The sequence below is a fragment of the Primulina huaijiensis genome, chromosome 7 (genome assembly GCF_012295235.1).
Source record: "Primulina huaijiensis isolate GDHJ02 chromosome 7, ASM1229523v2, whole genome shotgun sequence".
Classification (NCBI taxonomy): domain Eukaryota; kingdom Viridiplantae; phylum Streptophyta; class Magnoliopsida; order Lamiales; family Gesneriaceae; genus Primulina; species Primulina huaijiensis.
Genome location: NC_133312.1, coordinates 17,823,476 through 17,845,412, shown reverse-complemented (window position 1 = coordinate 17,845,412; position 21,937 = coordinate 17,823,476). Strand labels below are relative to the sequence as shown.

Below are 21,937 nucleotides of genomic sequence, written 5' to 3'. Positions count from 1 at the left end.
TCAGTTGATTGTCCAAACTGATAGGTGATTCAGTAGGAAGATCTCAAAAGCCTGGCCAACCTTGTGTCCAACTGATGAAGAACCCAGCTAACCAGTTCAACTGAAGGAGTAAAATCAGTTCAACTGACGAGTCACTTGATTTCACTAGCCCAACTGAAGATCAGTCCAGCTGATCAGTTCAAAGCATCAGTCAGAATCTTTCAGTTGTAGATCAAGACAAGCTTACAGTAAATGGATTCCAGCTGTGCGTGAAGGTACAAAGCCATTGTCCAGTCAAAGGACAATAATGGACGTTGCATTAGAGCATTAAAAGACAAAACGCTCTAGAAAGGCAGTCATAAAGTCGAAGCACAAAGTCCAAAGAGCCGACTCAAATGCAAAGGATACAATAATTGAGTCTCACTGTACGATCATTTTTTCCTGCCTATATAAAAAGAAGATCAATGAAGACTCAAATAAGAGACATATACGAGAGTGAAAAGAGTTGAGAAGAAAAACAGAAAAGGGCACGCTCAGTTGCATATCAGCTTTCAGAAGCATTTAAATCCCAGAGAGAATTCTTCATCATTGTATCAGCTTAGTTTAGAAGCCATTTTCCCTCAGTATGTGAGAACATTCTTATTCAGCTCTCACACACACACTCACTCTCAAATCCACTCAGATACCGTCTTGCACAAAGACGTTAAACTTGTGTATGTAGTCTTTGACACATAGACGTTAAAGAAGTGTTGGCTGCAAGGTGCTGTCTCCAATCCTAGCTAGGAGTTCAGTTTAGGCGATAGTGTAAGTCCTAGCTGAGTAGGTTTGTACAAAGAGTTGTATAAATCAAAGTCTTCTAGTGGAACCTACCCGTGGAGGTAAAAGGGGTGACGTAGGAGCAGTTGAAGTCTCCGAACATCCATAAACATATCTTGTGTATTTTACTGATTAATTGATGTTTTCAAATTGTTTTGATCAGTTAGAGCATCCGTCAGTTCAGTTGTCACCATAACTGAACTGAAGAATGCAAAAACTAATCTAGTCTTTCTCAGTTATTCAGTTTACATAAGTTAAAATGTTTTCTAATAACAGTCTTCTTCACGAAAGATTACTTCGAGTTTCTTCCGCTTGATTTTAAACCAAACTCGATTTAATTCATCAGTGTTAATATTCTTAGAACACGAGCTATTGCAGCTCATTGGAGAATGTAGTGTTTGAAATGCCTTCGAAGGCACTAGTACACTCGATCCTTCAATTGGTATCAGAGCGGGTTGTTCTAAGAAGAACATTTGAAGAAAACTGTGTTTTAAAAATATGTTACTTTAAAATAGTGTTAAAAGCTATTTAAAAGTATTTTATACAATTTTCAAAACTATTTGAAAATATTTATATGTCGCTATTTAGCAAAGAGTTGAGAGGATTGGTTCTGCAAATAACATTGCAGCCACTTCTTTAGATTCCTAGCTTTGGGGCTTTAATCAGCCTGCAGGGAACTGAGAATCATCTACAAAGATGCACATCTAAATTGCTCACTGAACAAGAACTCAGTTGCAAACCTACCAAGTTAGCTGTTCTTCAGACGAAACTCATCCATGTTGGGATGTCGGTCGATTTAATCACCAGCTGAACTCCACGAGAGCCTAGTCAGAGTCTGCTCGACCAGTTGGGTGAGCACAGAGGACAAGCTCAAAGCAGTTTAACTCGTTTCTCTAGCAAATTGAACTCACAACTGATGCAGCAGTTCAAGCAGTCAAGACAACTAGCTGATGGTATATCCAGTTCCGTCATAGAAACGGCCTGATATCTGATGTTGTTTAAAATATGCTATTGTTGTAGCAATTTTTCCCTTTCAACTGATGTATGCACTCAGATGTAAATACATGGAAATTTATTTAAATAAAACATCATTTTTATTCAGTTATGTTTCGTTGTGATTGAATAAGATATTCTCAGTTCTCTTGTCTACGATACTTGAATGATTAAATGACTGTATAAGCATTTCTCAAATACGGGCGTGTTGGAAACGAAATTCCGGCGTTTGACAAAATATGAATCAAACTCTCAATTCTGGAGTTTGACAAACTGATCAACCAACTGACGCGCACAATTATATTCAGCAAACTGGACTTAACAACTGAAATCAGCAGATCTAAACTGATTAGTTGGAAACCGATCAGTTGATATATTCAGTCGTATGCTTCCTTCAACTAAACATGTCTCGGGAAAGAACCTTCGACCGACAAAGAGACATAGCAGATTGCAACTGAATATGAAACGTCGCACTTCAATCAATACAGCTTAGAGCAACGCATTTCGGCTAAAGCAATTAAGACTCCGCATTATAATAAATGAAGCAAACAATGCCCAATGAATGATGAAGTGGCAATCAACGGATACAAAGATTCAAACATATCTCAAGTTACCGTTGGAAGGGAAGCTTATAAATATGACAGAAGAACAGCTGAAAAGAAGAAGAGAAGATACAGATCACTCTATTAAAAGCTTGCTGTTACTCTGTCAAAATTTCAGCTCTTCCTTACTTGATTTATTCGTAGCAGTCAAGGCTACAATCTGAGCTCACTAGCACTTTGTAATAATCATTAAATTCGATAGTGCTAAGATAAGTTACGCACTGAGAACATTTTGTAATACTAAGAGTTTCAATTTTTGGCAGTGATAAGTCTAAACTGAAGTGGGTCAGTACCAATCTTGTATTCGATCAAAGTCTTTTAGTGAAAATCCTATCCTTGAGATAGAAGGGGTGACGGAGGATTAATTGAAATCTCCGAACATTAAGAAACAATCCTTGTGTATTTTATTTCATTTTTGTATTCTATCTTTCAGTCAGTTAATTTCCGCAACTACTTCAGTTTAACTGATTGTCATTGACCAGCAAGATTCCGAGAATCAGTTTCTCACCAAACTGAACTCAAAACTCGAAAAGATCAGTTTTAATTGTGAGTGTTTATTCACCCCCCCCTTCTAAACACTCTTGTTACGTTAATCGATCCTATCAAGTGGTATCAGAGCAGTTGAATCTTGTGCTTGAATACTTTTGATCTATAAAACTTGCTAGCATGATTTCATTCAACAAAATTCCTATGTTCTCCAGAGATGAATTTGATGATTGGAAAATCAGAATGCAGGCTCATTTAGCTGCACAGGATGATGACATGTGGTATGTCATAACCGATGGACCCATGAAGATTCTAAAAACAAATACAGCAGTTGCTATAACAGAAGGGGCACCATAAAGAATAGAAAAGCCCAGAGATGAATGGACAACTGAAGATAAAAAAAAACAAATCTTGATAATGTGGCTAAAGACATTCTGTACAAAACGCTGGACAAAGTAACTTTCAGCAAAATAAAGATGTGTAAGTCAGCCAAAGAAATTTGAGAAAAGCTGATCCAGCTGTGCGAAAGAAATGATCAAACCAAAGAAAATAAACTTTCTGTTGCTGTTCAAAAGGTTGATAACATCAAAATGAAAGCAGGAGAATCAATGCACGAGGATAATGAAAGAGTAAGCAGTATCATCAATGAGTTAAATGCACTTGGAAAAGTGCATACCAACAAAGAGATTGCACTGAAGGTAATGAGAGGTCTTCCCAAGGAATGGGATGTCAAGACCATGGATATGAGGGAGTCCAAAGATCTGAACCAGATTGAACTTCATGATCTTTTTGCTGATTTAAAGGCTTATGAATTTGAGCTGCAGACCAGAGAAGGAGAACCATCTACCCCTGCAGCCACAACTGCTCTAGCTGCTGTCAGAACTGAACTAATCAGTTCAGTCGAGAAAACTACTGATCAGTTGAGCAGTGATGCTATGTCACTGTTCATCGAAAAATTTGGAAGATTTATGAGAAAGAATCAAGGAAACTCCAGAAGCCATACCAAAGGAACAACTCCAAAGATGAATCAAATGCCTCCAACAACTGTGGCAAATCAGGTCACTTTATGGCCGACTGTCCTAAACCCAAGAAGGACAGTCAAGGCTCAACTGATAGAAGAAAGAAATCATATGAGCACAAAAGAAGACACAAGGAAGATAAGAAGTCCTTCAGAAAGAAACATGAGGTACTATTAGCTGAAGAAAACAAATCTAAATGGGCAGAAACTGACAGTGAGGAGTCAGAACCAGAAAGCTCATGCAGCTCTAGTGATGATGAGGAAGTCAAGTGCTTAATGGCTAATGATGCAGAAGAAGAATCATCTAGCCAACAGGTATTTGATTTCAGCTCAACTGATTTCACACGAGAAGAACTCATTCTAACACTACATGACATGGTAAATGAGTATCAAAAGCTTGCATCATCATTTGAAAAAATCAAAGCAAAGCAAACTGATCCCACAGACAATAAAACAAAAACTGATGAATCAGTTGATGGGTTGAGTCTAAAAAGGGAAATTGCTGAGTTAAAAGCAGAGAGAAACAAAAATCAGTCATTAATCCAGAAGTTGATTCTTGAAAACTCAAAACAGACTGAGCTCATTCAGTCTTGGAACAAGTCATCTACTGCACTGAATGAGATGCAGAATTCACAAAAATCAGTTTCTGATAAAACTGGTTTAGGGTTCAACACTCAAGGAGAAATATATCCAAATGATACTCAACCAAAGCCAAAAATAGACAAAGGGAAATACATTCATTTTGTCAAAACAGCAGTGATACAAGAACAAATTGAGCCCAGTAAACTGATTGAGCAACCTACTGAGAATATGAACAAGGCTAGAAGATATGGGATTGGTTATAGTCAAAAATTCTCAACTGATTCACAAAGTCAGTCATCAAAGAGGTCTCACAAGAACTATTCGAATAGCTATTTCAATTACTATAACTGCAAGCCAGTTCAGAAGAGATATAGACTGAACAATCAGTTGAATAAAGCTAAAACAAATATTGTATCATCTGTACACTACACACCAAGCACACAAAAGCCGAGAAAAACCATTTGGAATACAGCTACTGGAAAGTCTGTTAGACTAATCCAAGTGTGGATTCCTAAGGGACTAATCAGTTCAGGACCCAAATAGATATGGGTACCAAGTTATATTATATGTGTGATTGCAGGTAACAGGTACAAACAAGAACTCAATATGGTATTTGGACAGTGGATGCTCGCGACATATGACAGGAGATGCAAGTGCGTTATCCCAACTGATCAAATACACTGGTCCAAACATCAGTTTCGGGGACAATTCCAAAGGTAGAACTGTGGGTAAGGGTAAGCTTATCCATGGTAACTTTACTTTTAAAGATGTTCTATTAGTAGAAAACCTGAAGTATAACTTGATTAGCATCAGTCAGTTATGCGACAGTGGATTCTCAGTACAATTTGACAAAAACTCATGTTTAGTCAAAACTTCAACTGATGAAATCATACTAACTGGCAAACGTTGTGGAAACACATATAAAGTCAGTTGGAATGATCAAACTTATGCACCAGTTTGTTTTATTGCTTCCAAATCATCTAAAAACTGGTTGTGGCATAAGAGACTAAATCATTTAAACTTTAAATCCATTGCCTATCTGAGTAAACATGAACTTGTAACTGGTTTGCCCAAAATAGACTTTTCAAAAGAAAAACTTTGCTCAGCATGTCAGTATGGTAAACAAGTACGATCCTCTTTTAAAAACAAGGGATGTAAATCTTCATCCCGATGCTTAGAACTGTTGCACATGGATCTCCTTGGTCCTATACCAGTCATGAGCTTAGGAGGAATGAAATACACCTTGGTAGTCATAGATGATTTTTCAAGATTTACTTGGGTTATTTTTCTCAAATCTAAAGACCATACTGCTTCGCAACTAATAAAGCTCTTCAAAAGACTTTTAAATGAAAAATCAGTTGGAATTGATCTAATCAGATATGATCGAGGAACTGAATTCATCAATCAAACTCTTTCAAATTTTCTAGAAAATGCTGGAATTAAGCATGAGGTCTCAGCAGCCAGAACTCCTCAGCAAAATGGTGTAGCTGAGAGAAGAAATCGGACTCTTAAAGAAGCTGCCAGAACAATGCTTGCTGATTCTGGTATTTCTCAAAGATTTTGGGCAGAGGCAGTAAACACTGCGTGTTATACTCAGAACAGATCAATGATTAATAAGAATCATATGAAAACACCATATGAGATCTGGCATGGAAGAAAAAGTATAATTACTTATTTCAAAATATTCGGCTGCAGATGTTTTATTCTTGATAATGGTAAAAATTATTTAAAAGCGTTTGATGCTAAATCTGCAGAAGGAATATTTCTTGGATACTCATCAGTTAGTATAGCCTATAGAGTCTTCAACAAGAAAACCCTAAATGTTGAAGAATCTGCTCATGTTGATTTCGATGAAACTGAACTAACTAATAAGCCAACTGATCAAGTTGAGCTAGTTGATCCTCTTAAAGATATCAGTTTGGAAGATGATGACAAAAATGAAAGTCATTGCTATCAAAACATACTTCAAACACCTGAACCAGAAGTACTGGACCAATCAGATGTGCAGGAAGTCGTTGCTGATGATCAGTTGACAGAGCATAATGATAACATTCAAATACCAGTTGACGAAGCACCAACTGAGACTGAAAACTGTGTTCAGTTACCAACTGAAGAAATTGCTGATACAACAAATACTGAGTACAGATGGAGAAAATCACATCCACCTGAAATGGTAATAGGAAATCCATCTGATCCAGTAAGAACTCGCAATCAAGTGCTAAATTTATTTATCTATTCAGCTTTTGTTTCACAACTAGAACCGAAGAAAACTGATGAAGCTCTTGCTGATCCTAACTGGGTAAATGCAATGCAAGAAGAGATAAATCAGTTCACTTATAACAACGTCTGGAACTTAGTTCCAAGACCAATTTCAAAAACTATTATAGGTACAAAATGGGTATACAGAAATAAACTGAACGAGGATGGTTCAGTTGTACGCAACAAAGCAAGATTAGTGGCACAAGGATATAGGCAAAAATAAAGAATTGACTATGATGAGACGTATGCTCCAGTAGCAAGACTGGAAGCAATCAGAATTTTTCTTACTTATGCATCACACAAGAAATTCAAGGTATATCAGATGGATGTAAAGAGTGCATTTCTGAAAGGTCAACTACAAGAGGAAGTATATGTTGAACAACCCCCAGCTTTTGTAAATCACAACTTTTCTGATCATGTATATCGTTTGAACAAAGCCTTATATGGCCTTAAAAAAGCTCCCAGAGCTTGGTACGAAACTCTTTCAAAATTTCTAACTGATCATGATTTTTCTGTTGGATCAGTTGATAAGACCTTGTTCAAATTTGCTAAGAATGATCACATTTTATTAGTTCAAATTTATGTTGATGATATCATATTTGGGTCAACTAACCCCAAATTATGCGAAAAGTTTGCTAAGCTAATGCAGGATAAGTTTGAAATGAGCATGATGGGTGAACTGACATTCTTTCTTGGACTGCAAGTGAAGCAACTGGAGACTGGTATATTCATCAGTCAGACTAAATATACAAAGGAGCTGCTGAAGAAATTTGGCATGGAATCATGTTCAGCTGCAAATACTCCCATGAGCTCATCAGTAAAATTGGACACTGATCAAGGGAGAATATCAGTTGAGGCGACATTATATCGAGGTTTAATAGGTTCATTGTTGTACCTAACTGCCAGTCGTCCTGATATTGTATTTGCTGTCTGTATGTGTGCTAGATTTCAAGCAAATCCTAAGCAATCACATTTCTCAGATGCTAAAAGAATTTTGAAATATCTTAAGGGTACACAAAATGTTGGGTTATGGTATTCTAAAGACTCTACTTTCAATTTAGTTGGATATTCAGATGCAGATTATGCAGGATGTAAGCTTGATCGTAAAAGTACAAGTGGATCTTGTCAGTTTCTAGGAGACAGACTGGTCTCTTGGTGCAACAAAAAACAGACATCCATAGCTACCTCAACAACTGAAGCAGAATACATTGCTGCTGGTAGTTGTTGTGCACAACTGATCTGGATCCAGCAACAACTGAAAGATTATGGAGTAATTACAAATGAATCGCCCATATTTTGTGACAATACGAGCACAATTGCCATCACCTATAATCCAGTTCTTCACTCAAGGACCAAGCATATGGATGTCAGGCACCACTTCATTAGAGATCATGCTTTGAAGAAGTACATCAGACTGGAGTATATTTCAACTGAGCAACAAGCAGCTGACATTTTCACCAAACCATTACCCGAGACTAAGTTTTCTTACTTTCGCAATATTCTTGGTTTAATTGACTTGTCTTAAAATTGTTGTTGATGCTTTTTTACTAATAAAATTATTTGCAGAAAATCAGAACACACAACAAATTGGAAATGATACTTTATTAAGAATAAAATCGATTCCATAGTACAGAAGATAACTTAGAACCAACTGAATCTTGCCATCCTGTAATCCAATTATTCAACTCATAAATTCGGATTCTAGAAAATGATTCAGTTGTAGAAATCTTCTCAATTACATGTCATTCCTTCCATAACATTGCATGTAACAGAACATTGTCATCAACCAGGTCTGTAACATGCCTGACTTCAAAACGATCAATGTATTTTCTTGCTCTTGCTACTTGAGCACGAGAAGGAGCAGCACCACTACTACTTATCCTCTACAAATCATGAATTTTGAACCATGTTGACATCACTTTCGTCAAGACATATTCCTCCATTGTTTTCTGCAACTCTTCTAAATAAGGACTTAATTGTTCGGTAACTTGAATATGCGTAATGCTGCATGCATCAGAATTACTTGAATCCGACATATGGAACTGTTATTATATCACATTTTATCTCTATCGTCCTTTTTATAGACATATGACATTAAATGTTGAAGAAGCTAAAGAGTCTCGAGTCAACCGAAGCGTTTTTCTCATTTACCCAGGCTTCTTATTTATCAGTTGTTCATTATCAACTGATATCAGTTTGTCATTTATTACTTAATGCATAACTGATTTCAGTTCATAGTCAACTGATATAAGTTAGTCTTTCATCAGTTCATCTGTTTAAAGTTCTCAATTCATATATATAACAACTGATGAAGTTTATCATTTGCAGGAAAGAGAAAAACAAAGTTAAGCTCATACAAATACTTCATTCAAACATAAACGTTTGCACGGATTACATCATCATATTTTTCCTCTACAACAATTATCCACATTTTCAACCAAGCGGATAAAGGTCCGGTAGATGTCTTGTCAAAGCTATGAGAAGCAGCTATGCTCTTAAGGATTTTCAGTTCCTTTCGAAGCATTAGCTGATAGAGATGACCATCCTTAAAGACGTCCACCCACACAGCTATGTTCAAGTGCTCTCGCAACTTTTTCATCTCTGCCACCAGTTCAGGAGTGGTAGCCTCCCCAGTATTGTACAAGAACTCAAGCTTCTGTAACTTTTTCCAGTAGTGAAGACTCTTATAGAAGACCTCATCTTCTATAACAGCCTTCCTGGCCTCCAGAGCAAACGGCGAAGCACTCAAGCTACTCGTATCTGCCATTCTTTTTGTCTTCAATATTTTCACCAATATGACTGAAACTAACCGTGTTACTTCTATTTATAGCCGAAATTCATGGAAGCTGAAGGGCCGTCAACGTTTCAGCAAACGATAATCTTTCTGACCCTTAAATTTATTTTATATCGTCACTTTAATTATTTTATGCACCGATTAAGGGGGAATATCAGTTTTTGAAAATGTTAACTGAGAGGACAATTGTTTGTGAATTCTCAACTGAAATGAATCAGTCTCCCAACTGATTGTTCAGCTGGATATTTTACAAATCTTCTCGTATAAGTTAACAAATTAAAAAACTTATTATATTCCAAATCAACTAACGTGACTGCAGTTTCATAACGTGGCCTATTTTAAACCGCTTACTTTTTGCACACACGCTTACAGCACACGTACACATATTTTTATTCAAATTTTTTTTGGACTGACACGTGTCCCGAATTTGAACAGTCACGAACAAATGTACTATGCCCGCCTCAATTCAGTTTTCTTTCTTACGCATACAATCAGTTCCTAAGAGCATACTAATTCCAAAGCTTATCTTTTACGAATTTCAGATCAGTTTACTTTTCGAAATGGCGAATCAAATCCCAGCTCACATGTTGAACGCTATGGCCATTGATTTTGACTTAGTTTTATCAGTTCAAGAAGCTGATGTTAAGAACGTCTTTCTGAAAATTGAATCTGCTGGTCTCAGGATGTTTTTGGGACAATCTTCGCAGGAGATCTACCCCAAGGAAGTAAATGAATTCTACATGAAGGGGTTTGTCACTACTGATGGAAGTATCTCTGTAACTGTCAATAGTCAGCTGTTGATCCTATCTGAAGAGACCTTCGGAGAAATTTTCTCGTTGCCAACTGATGGGTACGTCAACTTCTCTGAAGCCAAAACATCTGACATTGAAGAAATTCAATCCTTGCTGTCTGCTGATGGGCGGAAAATTAAAGTTTCCGATCCTAAGAAGGAACTGAAGCACGAGGTTCAGTTATAAGCCGACATTGTGGCGAAGGGCATATTGGCTAAAGCAGGCTCTTATGCTGCCCTTACTCTTGAGAAATTCCAAGTGATGACCATCATCATGGGAGAGAAGAAAGCTAACTGGAGGCACATTATCTTCAATATTCTAAGGAATATGCTTCAATCTACCAAACAATCAAGAGGCTTTGCCATTCCAATCAATTATCTTCTGAAACTAAAGGGATTGGTAGCTGACAATGCTGGAAAATCATCAAAGTTCAAGGTCTTCACTGCCAAGAACATCTTGCCACCAAAAACCAAACAGGAGGTTGGGACGCAACCACCTGCTCCAACACCAGTCAAGAAGGCCAAAACTTTTACCCAACTGAAGACTGCAAAACGAAAACTGATTATCAGAGAATCAGATTCGGAGAAAACTCCTCCTCCTAAGCTTGTCAAGAGACCGAGGACGCAAAGAACTAAACCAATAACAGCGGTGAAATTCATTCCAACTGAGAGCTTGACTCAATCAGCTGCTCAACAGCCTATTCAGGCTATACCTTTGCAGGTTGTTCCACCTGATGATTCAGTTTCTGAAGAAGAGGCACCCGCTAAAATAAGAGCTCCCTTGATTCATGTAAATCGCCCTACCATTTGGCCTCGGGCCAGATCTAAAGGCGTTATATTGAGGGAACCAGTGGACACCACTCATTCTGATTTGAATATTCCTCACATTCTCACAATTTAAAAAGGAAAAGGCAAGCTAGTTGAAGAGCCAAGGCCATCTAATGCCATCCAAACTCACTTTGACCTGGTTTGGGAACATGTCAATGCATTTACCACAGCGAAACTGAAGTCTTTTGATAGTTGGAAAAAGTTCAGGACTGAGATTTTTGCCAAAGAGTTGAAGCGCAAATCCCAACTGAAAAATTTTATTAAACTTGAAGAGATTGTGTTGAAAATAGTCAAAACTGCTACGATTGCCCAGGCATTGGAGAGGTAAAAATATTTCTTTGACCAGATTTGAGTCAAAAAGCTGACTAAAATGGTTGAAGAGCTGAAATCCAACTACAATCCCGTAGGTCCAACTGCCTATTATGATAGAGCTGTGTTCACCCAACTGGACACAGATCTTAGTGGGCTACAAATGGAAATCAGATTTTGGGAACATGATCAGGAATTGGTTCTCCCTGAAAAATCCTCCCATTCAAAAGCAAAAGAAGATACACTCTCCTCCCAGCAGAAAGAGCCATCTCCACAACCAGTTGCTGAAAAACCTGTTCAGGATGTGCCACAATCATCTGCTGTGGAACATCAGATGTACTCTGAAGCTGAGCTGACTTTTGCCAACATTGATGAAATTATTCAAGCAGTGGAGAAAGAATCTCTTATGAGGGAACCCATTTCTGAAGAAGTTGATCACTCAACTGATCAAATTGCTCAAGAGGTTCCTAACTCAACAGAAGTACCAGTTCAATCTGTTGTTGCTGAAATAGAGGATCAAACAGTGGTGGCTAGCCCATCACCAAATCAACAGATTGCTGAAAAACTTCAAACTGATGAGCCAGCTCAAGTCACAACTGATTTTCAAGAAGATGCATCAGCTCATGATCAATCAACTGAAGATCCTGCAGTCTCTCCTATTCAGCGGGAAAGCATCTTTGCTGATCATCATCAATCTTCACCTCCTACAGTCCAGGCGGCAGTAACTGAAACAGATGTTCCAGCACAGACTGTTTCTGAAACGATGATATCTGATAAGACCATGGTGGTCGTTGATCAAGTCTCAACGGAACCAGGAACATCTTGTCAGTCTCCGCCTCATTTTTCTATAGATTTTGATAAAGTTCTGGAAGATATTAAGGAAATTCAGCAGAAAATGAATGAAATGATCAATCATGTATACAAGATCCAGCATACTCAATTAGAGCATTCTCTGAAACTGGAACATTCTGAAAAATTCAAGTATCAGAAACTGACGACAATTCAAGATGCTTTAATATCTCTCTCTCGAACAGTGGATGATATTCAGAAGAACAGAGGATTAGTTAAGAGTCTCTCAGTGACTCAAGACTCTATCAGCAAAAGAGTTGATGCTGTGGAGACACTTGTATCAAGAAAGATAGATGTACTTCAAATCACTCTAACCTCTGCTGTTGAAAACGTATGCAACTCTGTCAACTTTCTATCAACAGATGTTCGGAGATTATCCTTGAAGATGGAGCTGTTTGACAAAAAGGGAGAAGAAATCAAAGAGATTCTAGAACAACAGAAGAAACCTTCTCGTTGAAGAAAAATCTATACAAGTCTATCTATCTTGTATTTGTGTGGATTATTATTCAGCTGATCAAGATCAACCTCTTATTTTATCTACAATGTTTTCAGATGATCAGGTATTATTCACTTAGTTTTGTCAAACACCATAAAGGGGGAAATTGTTGGAAACGAAATTCCTACGTTTGACAAAATATGAATCAAACTCTAAATTCTGGAGTTTGACAAACTGATCAACCAACTGATGCGCGCAATTATATTCAGCAAACTGGACTTAACAACTTAAATCAGCAGATCTAAACTGATCAGTTGGAAACCGATCAGTTGATATATTCAGTCGTATGCTTCCTTCAACTAAACATGTCTCGGGAAAGAACATTCAACCGACAAAGAGACATAGCAGATTGCAACTGAATATGAAACGCTTCACTTCCATCAATACAGCTTAGAACAACGCATTTTGGATAAAGCAATTAAGACGCCGCATTATAATAAATGAAGCAAACAATGCCCAAGGAATGATGAAGTGGCAATCAACGGATACAAAGATTCAAACATATCTCAAGTTACCGTTGGAAGGAAAGCTTATAAATATGACAGAAGAACAGCTGAAAAGAAGAAGAGAAGATACAGATCACTCTATTAAAAGCTTGCTGTTACTCTGTCAAAATCTTAGCTCATCCTTACTTGATTTATTCGTAGCAGTCATGGCTACAATCTGAGCTCACTAGCACTTTGTAATAATTGTTAAATTCGATAGTGCTAAGATCAGCTACGCACTGAGAACATTTTGTAATACTAAGAGTTTCAGTTTTTTGCAGTGATTAGTCCAAACTGAAGTGTGTCAGTACAAATCTTGTATTCGATCAAAGTCTTTTAGTGGAAATCCTATCCTTGAGATAGAAGGGGTGACGTAGGAGTAATTGAAATCTCCGAACATCCAAAAACAATCCTTGTGTATTTTATTTCAGTTTTGTATTCTATCTTTCAGTCAGTTAATTTCCGCAACTACTTCAGTTTAACTGATTGTCATTGACCAGCAAGATTCCGAGAATCAGTTTCTCACCAAACTGAACTCAAAACTCGAAAAGATCAGTTTTATTTGTGAGTGTTTATTCAACCCCCCTTCTAAACACTCTTGTTACGTTAATCGATCCTATCAGGGCATTTATTCAGTCTCTGAGGGGGAGATTTTTTTTAACTAAAAATTTATCTTAAAAATTCAGTCACTCTCTCAGTCAACTGAAAAGTACTGTAGTATATCTGCTTTGGTTATCTATTCAGTTTTAAAAAAGGGAGTTTTTCTTTTTGTCTTCAAAATTTCTTTAATTCAGTTCTTAAGGGGGAGCCTTTAGCAGTTTGAATGTATTAACACTTAAACTGAATATATTGCTCGTAACTGTTCAAGTTTCGTAATCATCAAAAAGGGAGAGATTGTTGGAACTTGACAAGTTCGCAATATTGATTTTGATGCTAACAAAACTTATTATTTTGTTTCTAGTAATCTACCTTAGTGCGCAGACAGCTAAAACTGAATTAATCAGTTTACGAAACAACAACTGAAGCCATCGGAGATGCCAACTGATTGAACCAACTGATTGCCGAGACTAAATCAGTATAACTGATTCTTCAAACAAGCAGTTTTGTTGATTGTCCAAACTGATAGGTGATTCAGCAGGAAGATCTCAAAAGCCTGGCCAGCCTATGATGTGTCCAACTGACGAAGAACCCAGCTAACCAGCTCAACTGAAGGAGTGAAATTAGTTCAACTGACGAGTCAACTGATTTCACTAGCCCAACTGAAGATCAGTCCAGCTGACCAGTTCAAAGCATCAGTCAGAATCTTTCAGTTGCAGATCAAGACAAGCTTACAGTAAATGGATTCTAGCTGTGCGTGAAGGTACAAAGTCATTGTCCAGTCAAAGGACAATCATGGAAGTTGCATCAGAGCATTAAAAGAGAAAACGCTCCAGAAGGGCAGTCGTAAAGTCAAAGTCCCGTTTCACAGGGCAGGTCTTAGGTTGGACGGTTCGGACGACCAAGGCAGTGGCTAGAGAAGTTGGGTTTTTGATGGTGATCCAGTGGAGGTTTTTATGTGGTTTATCGTTTTCTCGTTCAGAATTATGTTTTCGATATGGTTGTATTAATGTTTAAGACTACCGTTATTGTTTTATTTTCGTTTGGGTTGTAAGTTGATTAAGTTATTTGGTTTTCGCTGTTTAAGTGTTGTTATTAAGATTTAATGTTGTATGCTTATTTGCCTGTTTAGTAGTAGCTCGGGTAAGGGCGCTACATTTGGTGGTATCAGAGCATGTAAAGATTTTTGGAACATTAGTAATTATATTTTGAGGATTGAGTGGTTGATTTTGGTTTCTTTTCAGATGTCAGGAGAAGAAAACAGTCACGGGAGTGTGGGAAATGGCCGTTATGGCGACGATGAGGCTGGCCGAGAACATCGTCGTAGAGATAGTGACGGAAGGCGTCACCGAGATCATGATGAAAGGAGACGTAGGAACCGTGTCAACATTATGGATGTCATGAAGGTTGGACCTCCACCGTTGACCGGAGATGAAATACTGATGTTGCTGAAGCTTGGGTCGATATCATGGAGCAGTATTTTTGAGTGCTGCACTATGACGAGGATGAGAAGATGGTGTAGCCGATTTCATGATCCAAGGAGAAGCTTGGAAATGGTGGAAACCTGTTTCTGTCATTCTAGTTCAGCAGCATGGGCGGATTCGTTGGGAACATTTCCGTCAGGCTTTCATCAATCATCACTTTCCGCCAGCTCTTCGTCAAGCGAAAGAGATGGAACTGTTGACCATTAAGCAAGGAGATTCGAACATTGAGGATTACCAAAAGCGTTTTACGGATCTGTTTCCGTACGCTCCTCACATCATTGAGAATTCTGCTGCAAAATATTCTCACTTTTTGAATGGTTTTAACCAGGAGATTTTTGATCGGGTTTCTGTCTGTGACGATCCTACTTTGTACGAAGGATTAGTGAATTGTTGTCGTCAAGCCGAGATCAGTATTTCTAGGAGAAAGGCTATGCAAGCTAGCAAAAGTTCTAGTTCGTTGGGACCGAGGGGTCAGTCTTTCAAGAAGTCTGTATCTTCTTCTTCCAGCTCTGGAGGGGTGCACAGCTTTTGTAGGAAAAAGCTGCAATGTGGCCACTTCGGAAGCAATCACCAGATGGAGAATTGTCGAAAAATAACATGTGCTTGTTTCAATTGTGGTGGTTTTAGTCACATGAGGAGGGATTGCCCTAATTTGGAGAATCAGAGTGGAGGCGGAGGTCCTATGGCAGGGTCTTACAGTGGAAAACAGTCAAAGGCCACTGTGCAACAGAAAGGTTATCCTGCTCAAGGTTCTCGTTGTGGTGGAATATCACAAGGATCTCAGCAACGCCCACGAGTTCAGGGGTAAGTGTTTGCCCTAAATCAAGAAAAAGCTGAGGAGCAAAATGATAGAGTCATTGCAGGTAATTTCCTATTATGTGGTATTCTTGCATATGTATTAATTGACACTGGGGCATCGCATTCATTCATAGCATCAATGTTTGTTAAGAAGCATAAACTACCCTACATGTCATTAGATGTTTTGATGTCGGTGTCTGCACCGATGGGACAAGAGGTTTTACCTAAGCGATTTGTAGTAGACTGTTTGTTAGAGTTTGAGGAAAAATACTTGTCTTCCAATTTGATGATATTGGCTATTGAAGATTTCGATTGTATTATGGGAATCGAACTATTGACTAAGTATAGAGCGACGGTAGATTGTTATCAACGTCTCATTCAGTTTCGTCAGAAGAAGATGAGAATTTGTTCTTCTTCGGTGAAGGAGCTCGACCTCCAATGCCAGTAGTGTTTGCTGTAAAGGCACAACAGGCTTTAGCGAAAGAAGGAGAAGGATACCTCATTTATGCTGTTGACGTATCGAAGGATGTAATCAACGTGAAGAACATTCCAGTGGTCGATGAGTTTCCTGATGTTTTCCCCGATGAAATTCCTGGATTTCCTCCGAAGAGGGAAGTTAAAGCGGAGATAGATTTGGTACCAGGAACCGCACTTATCTCCAGAGCGCCTTATAGATTGGCACTAACAGAGATGAAAGAGTTGAAACAACGTTACAAGATCTTCTTGACAATGGGTACATTAGACCCAGTGTGTCTTCTTGGGGAGCACCAGTGTTGTTCATTTAAAAGAAGGATGGGTCTATGCGACTTTGCATAGATTATCGACAGTTGAACCGAGTAACAGTCAAGAATAAATATCCGTTACCATGGATCGATGATTTATTTGATCAACTGCTAGGGACTTCAGTGTCCTTGAAGGTCGATTTACGGTCTGGGTATCATCAACGTGATATCCTTAAAACTGCATTTCGATCAAGGTATGAGCATTACGAGTTTCTAGTGATGATGTTTGGTTTGATGAATGCTCCAGCAGTATTTATGGATTTGATGAACCGAGTATTCCAAGAGTATCTTGACAAGTTTGTCATTGTATTTATTGATGATATACTGGTATACTCTCGTAACCTTAAAGAGCGTGCACAACATTTAAGGATTGTGTTACTAACCTTAAGAAATCACCAACTGTATGCTAAGTTGAACAAGTGCGAGTTTTGACTCGACAGAGTTGTCTTCTTGGGACATATTATATCCAAAGATGGGATATCAGTGGATCCTAGCAAGATCGAAGCAGTGTTGAGTTGGGCACGACCGGAATATGCTCAAGAGATAAGAAGATTTCTAGGTTTGGCAGGTTATTACCAAAGATTCATCTCGGGATTTTCTCAGATTGCCAAACCATTGACACATCTGATGTGTAAGAATGTTCAGTTCGAATGAACACATGATTGTGAAAATAGTTTCAATGAACTGCGTCAACGTTTGACAACTGCACCAGTTTTAGCTCTGGCATCTGGATCAGGAGGGTACATTGTGTACATTGATGCATCACTTCAAGGACTTGGGTGTGTTTTAACTCAGAATGGTCATGTGATTGAATATACATCCAGATAGTTGAAGAAGCATAAAGAGAATTATCCAATTCATGATCTGTAATTGACAGCGATTGTGTTTGCTTTGAAGATCTGGCGACATTATCTCTACAGAGAGAGATTTGAGATTTTTACAGATCACAATAATTTGAAGTATATCTTCACTCAAGCAGAGTTGAATATGCGCCAAAGAAGATGGATGGATTTGTTAAAGGATTATGATTGCGAAATCAAGTATCATCCAGGATCAATGAATCTTACAGCATATGCTCTTAGTCGCAAAGTGAAAATATCTGCAGTTCAGACAAGTTTCATATCAAGTGTAATCCAATATTGTTTTTCTTTGGGATTTCACTTCCGTCATAAGAAAGGAATGGAAAACATTCGAGTAACGAGCATTTTATCTGAACCGACGTTGTATGCCAAAATCAAAGAAGCTCAGTTTTCTGACCCGAAAGTGAAAGAGTTAGCAAGGTTAGCTAACGGAGACAACACATCTGGTTTTGCGTTCCAAACATATGGAACCTTGTGTCTGTCAGGAAGAATCGTAGTTCCAGAAGATTCTAAATTAAGAGACGAGATTTTATCTCAAGCCCATAGGAGTAAGTTGAGTATCCACACTGGAAGCATGAAAATGTATAAGGATTTGAAGACCAGGTTTTGGTGGAAAGGTATGAAGAAAAGTGTTTATCAGTTTGTAGCCAAGTGTTTGGTTTGTTAGCAAGGGAAAGCTGAACATCGACGACCAGAAGGATTACTTCAGAATCTTCCTATCCATGAATGGAAGTGGGAGCATGTGACGATGGATTTTTCACCCCACTTGCCGTTGTCTTCTAAGAATTGTGATGCCATTTGGGTCGTTGTAGACCGACTGACTAAGTCATCACATTTCATTCCGTATAGTCGGGAATATAGTTTCGATCGCATGGCAAGACTATACATCCAAGAGATTCTTAAATATCATGGTGTTCCAACAAGTATAGTCAGTGACAGAGATCCACGCTTTACCTCAAGGTTCTGGGGAAGTTTTCAAAAAGCGTTGGGAACGACATTAAGTTTGAGTACTGCCTATCATCCAGAGACTGATGGTCAGTCTGAGACTATTCAGACACTCGAAGACATGTTGCGTGCTTGTGCTTTGGATTTTGGACCAGCATGACATGATCATCTGTCGCTTGTGGAGTTTGCATATAACAATAGCTACCATACCAGCATTGGTATGGCTTCATTTGAAGCATTGTATGATAGACGTTGTCGTACTCCACTGTTTTGGGACGAAGTAGGAGAACGACAAGTGCAAGGACCTGAATTAGTGCAACAAGAGATTGATCAAGTGGAATTGATTAACAAGAGAATTAAAGCTGCACAAGATCGTCAATCGAGTTACGCGAATACCAAGCGTAGACCTCTACAGTTTCAGTCAGGAGAAAAAGTTTTCCTTACAGTTTCACCATTCCGCAGGGTGATGAGATTTGGACTCAAGGGAAAATTAGCCCCAAGATTCATCGGACCTTTTGAGATCTTAGAATGTGTTGGAAATTTGGCATATCGATTGGCTTTGCCGCCGTATCTGTCCAGCATTCATAATGTCTTTCATGTATCGTTGCTACGACGATATGTAGCAGATGAATCGAACGTTCTTGGCCCGACAGATGTTCAACTTGAATAAGACTTGACTTATGTCGAGCAGCCGCTTTTAATCCTGGGTAGGAAAGAGAAAAAGTTTAGAAACAAGACCATTCCACTTGTTCTAGTGCAATGGCAACGCCGAGGTAATGTAGAAGCGACTTGGGAATTAGAGAGTCGTATGCGCTCAGAGCATCAACATTTGTTTTGAGTTGTATCTTTGTAATCATGAGTTGTATTTTATTCAGTTGTATTGTACTTCAGTTCTGATTTCGAGGATGAAATCTTTGTAAGGAAGGGAGGATGTAATTACCGGAATCTTTATTTTGAATGAAGTACAAATTAAGAGATAATTAAAGAGTTGTTGATTAAGTATTATTAAGGAATTGATAATTCGGGATCATACTGTTGGGATCTACCGAATTTAAAATGGAAAATCCGATCTACTTCAAATTACATTATCCCGAGAAATCCAACTAAACAAATGAGATTTTGACACGTGGCAGATAAGATTGATTCAGATTTTCTGAACTAGTCTGGATGCAGCCTATAAATGGAAGCTGATTTCTTTTGTTTCCTACACCGCATCCTTCAGAGAAAATTCTAGCCATATACCTTAGGCTTTCTAGCCAGTTTCTAGGGCACTTTGGTGTCGGGAAGTTTCGGAGCTAGTGTCGACTCGAGGGGGGATCGGTCAACTGAGATCGAGACATCATCAGCGGGTTGAAGACGGATGCAGGTATAATCCTAAAGCCTTTAGGAAGAACTTTGTAGCATGTTTTGTAATTCAGGATCTGATTTAATAGTGATTTCATTATGTTGGTATTTTCTAAGTTCAGAGCTTTCTATCAGATTGTTTTAGTGAGGTACGTGATGTACTGACTGAAATATCCAAGCGTAGTATAAAAACTTATATGCTGCATATTTATCTGTTGCATGATACATGTTTTACTGCTTTGGCATATTGTGCATGACATATCATGTTGAACCTGATATCTTTTGAGATATACCTCGTTTGTTGGGTCGCTCAGCCCTATTCTGTATTTTGGACGATGGGGCATCGAGACCAACAGTGTCCGACGGGACCCGCGGGCTTTGATGACCTGGACATTATAGGTCCTTGTCTTGATGATGAGTGTGGGAGCCAAAACATGCCTAGAACAGATCAGAGACTACACACTCAGGCGCCTCTAGACTGAGCATGAGATTCTTGACTTGATCCTTGATATCCGAGCATATAGCATTTTCGCATGCATCATATCAGTTTGTATACTTGTACATTCTCGTATTGGGCGATTGTCGCTCACGTCCTTGTTTTCATCTTGGGCACCCCATTCCACGGGACAGGTCTTAGGTTGGACGGTTCGGACGATCAAGACAGTGGCTAGAGAAGTTGGGTTTTCGGTGGTGATAAGTGGAGGTTTTTATGTGGTTTATCATTTTCTCGTTCAGAATTATGTTTTGAATATGATTGTAATAATGTTTAAGATTACCGTTATTATTTTATTTTCGTTTGGGTTGTAAGTTGATTAAGTTATTTGGTTTCCGCTGTTTAATTGTTGTTATTAAAATTTAATGTTGCATGCTTATTAGTCTGTTTGGTAGTGGCTCGGGTAAGGGCGTTACACACTATGCTTGGACGTGCTCCATCAAGCGAAGGTTGTGCATACTCCAACATGGGTATGCGTCTCGGTTCTTCGACTCTTAGATCTTCATGATGCCCTTCCTCTCGTTCGTTTCTGTTCATCATGTCTCTCAGTCTTTGTTGTTGCTTTCGTCTGCTTATGGTTCTTTCAATCTCGAGATCGAATATCTTTAGTTCAGACTCTAGAGATCTTGGCATGCACCGAGAGAAATACATGCAAATAAATCGAAGGTGTCAAACAAAACAAAATAAAGAATGCTAAAGTAAATAACTAAGAATAAAATTGTGGATTAACAGTCCCAGACAACGGCACCAAAAACCTGATCGAACACTGTAAAATCCTTGGTCAAAATTAATAATATTCATGCTCGAAATAATCGCAAGTGCACGATCTCAAGTAATAATATAGTGTGCGAGAGTATGAGTATCGTTCCACTAGAGACTGTATTTCGCAATTTTTATTCTCTGTTATTCAAATCTTCAGCAACGAAAATTTGGATGATTGTTTACTACTTTAATATTTAAATAAAAGCTCAATGAAATAGTTCAAGAATTAAATGATAAAATAAATAAGCTAGAATGTTAATTAAAGTTCAATGAGAAATGAATTTGTTGAGAATTTCGATTCACTTACCCCTCGTCAATTACTTAATTTGTTCAACAGTGATCTACGCTTTCGACAGGATTTCCTATCCAATTGAACACGCTCTCTCGAGCTGTGCCAAACTAATTCAACTCAGTGAAGTAATTAAATCACTTTAATTATTTATCAAAGGTGAATTGCAAGTCGTTCTATGAAATCTCCTAGTTTTCACCCTACCGGACTATGACTATCGACGAGTATCCGACTTCATATTTCAATGTAAATTGTAAATCAACGGATTATGCTACTCGTTCTTTTTAAGGGCTATTC

General features: G+C 38.3%; 1 protein-coding gene and 1 long non-coding RNA gene across 2 annotated transcripts; both read left to right on the top strand.

The window, feature by feature from the left end:
* Positions 1–14,772: 14,772 nt before the first annotated feature.
* LOC140980433 (uncharacterized) lies at positions 14,773–18,535 on the top strand. The gene is made up of 3 exons (XR_012175948.1): positions 14,773–15,289; positions 16,840–16,874; positions 18,218–18,535. It is a non-coding gene; the product is annotated as an uncharacterized lncRNA (long non-coding RNA).
* LOC140980738 (uncharacterized) lies at positions 15,414–20,791 on the top strand. The gene is made up of 2 exons (XM_073446780.1): positions 15,414–16,230; positions 20,727–20,791. The coding sequence occupies exon 1, from the start codon at positions 15,414–15,416 to the stop codon at positions 16,173–16,175; it is 762 nt and encodes a 253-aa protein (XP_073302881.1). The 3' UTR covers positions 16,176–16,230; positions 20,727–20,791.
* Positions 20,792–21,937: the final 1,146 nt, after the last annotated feature.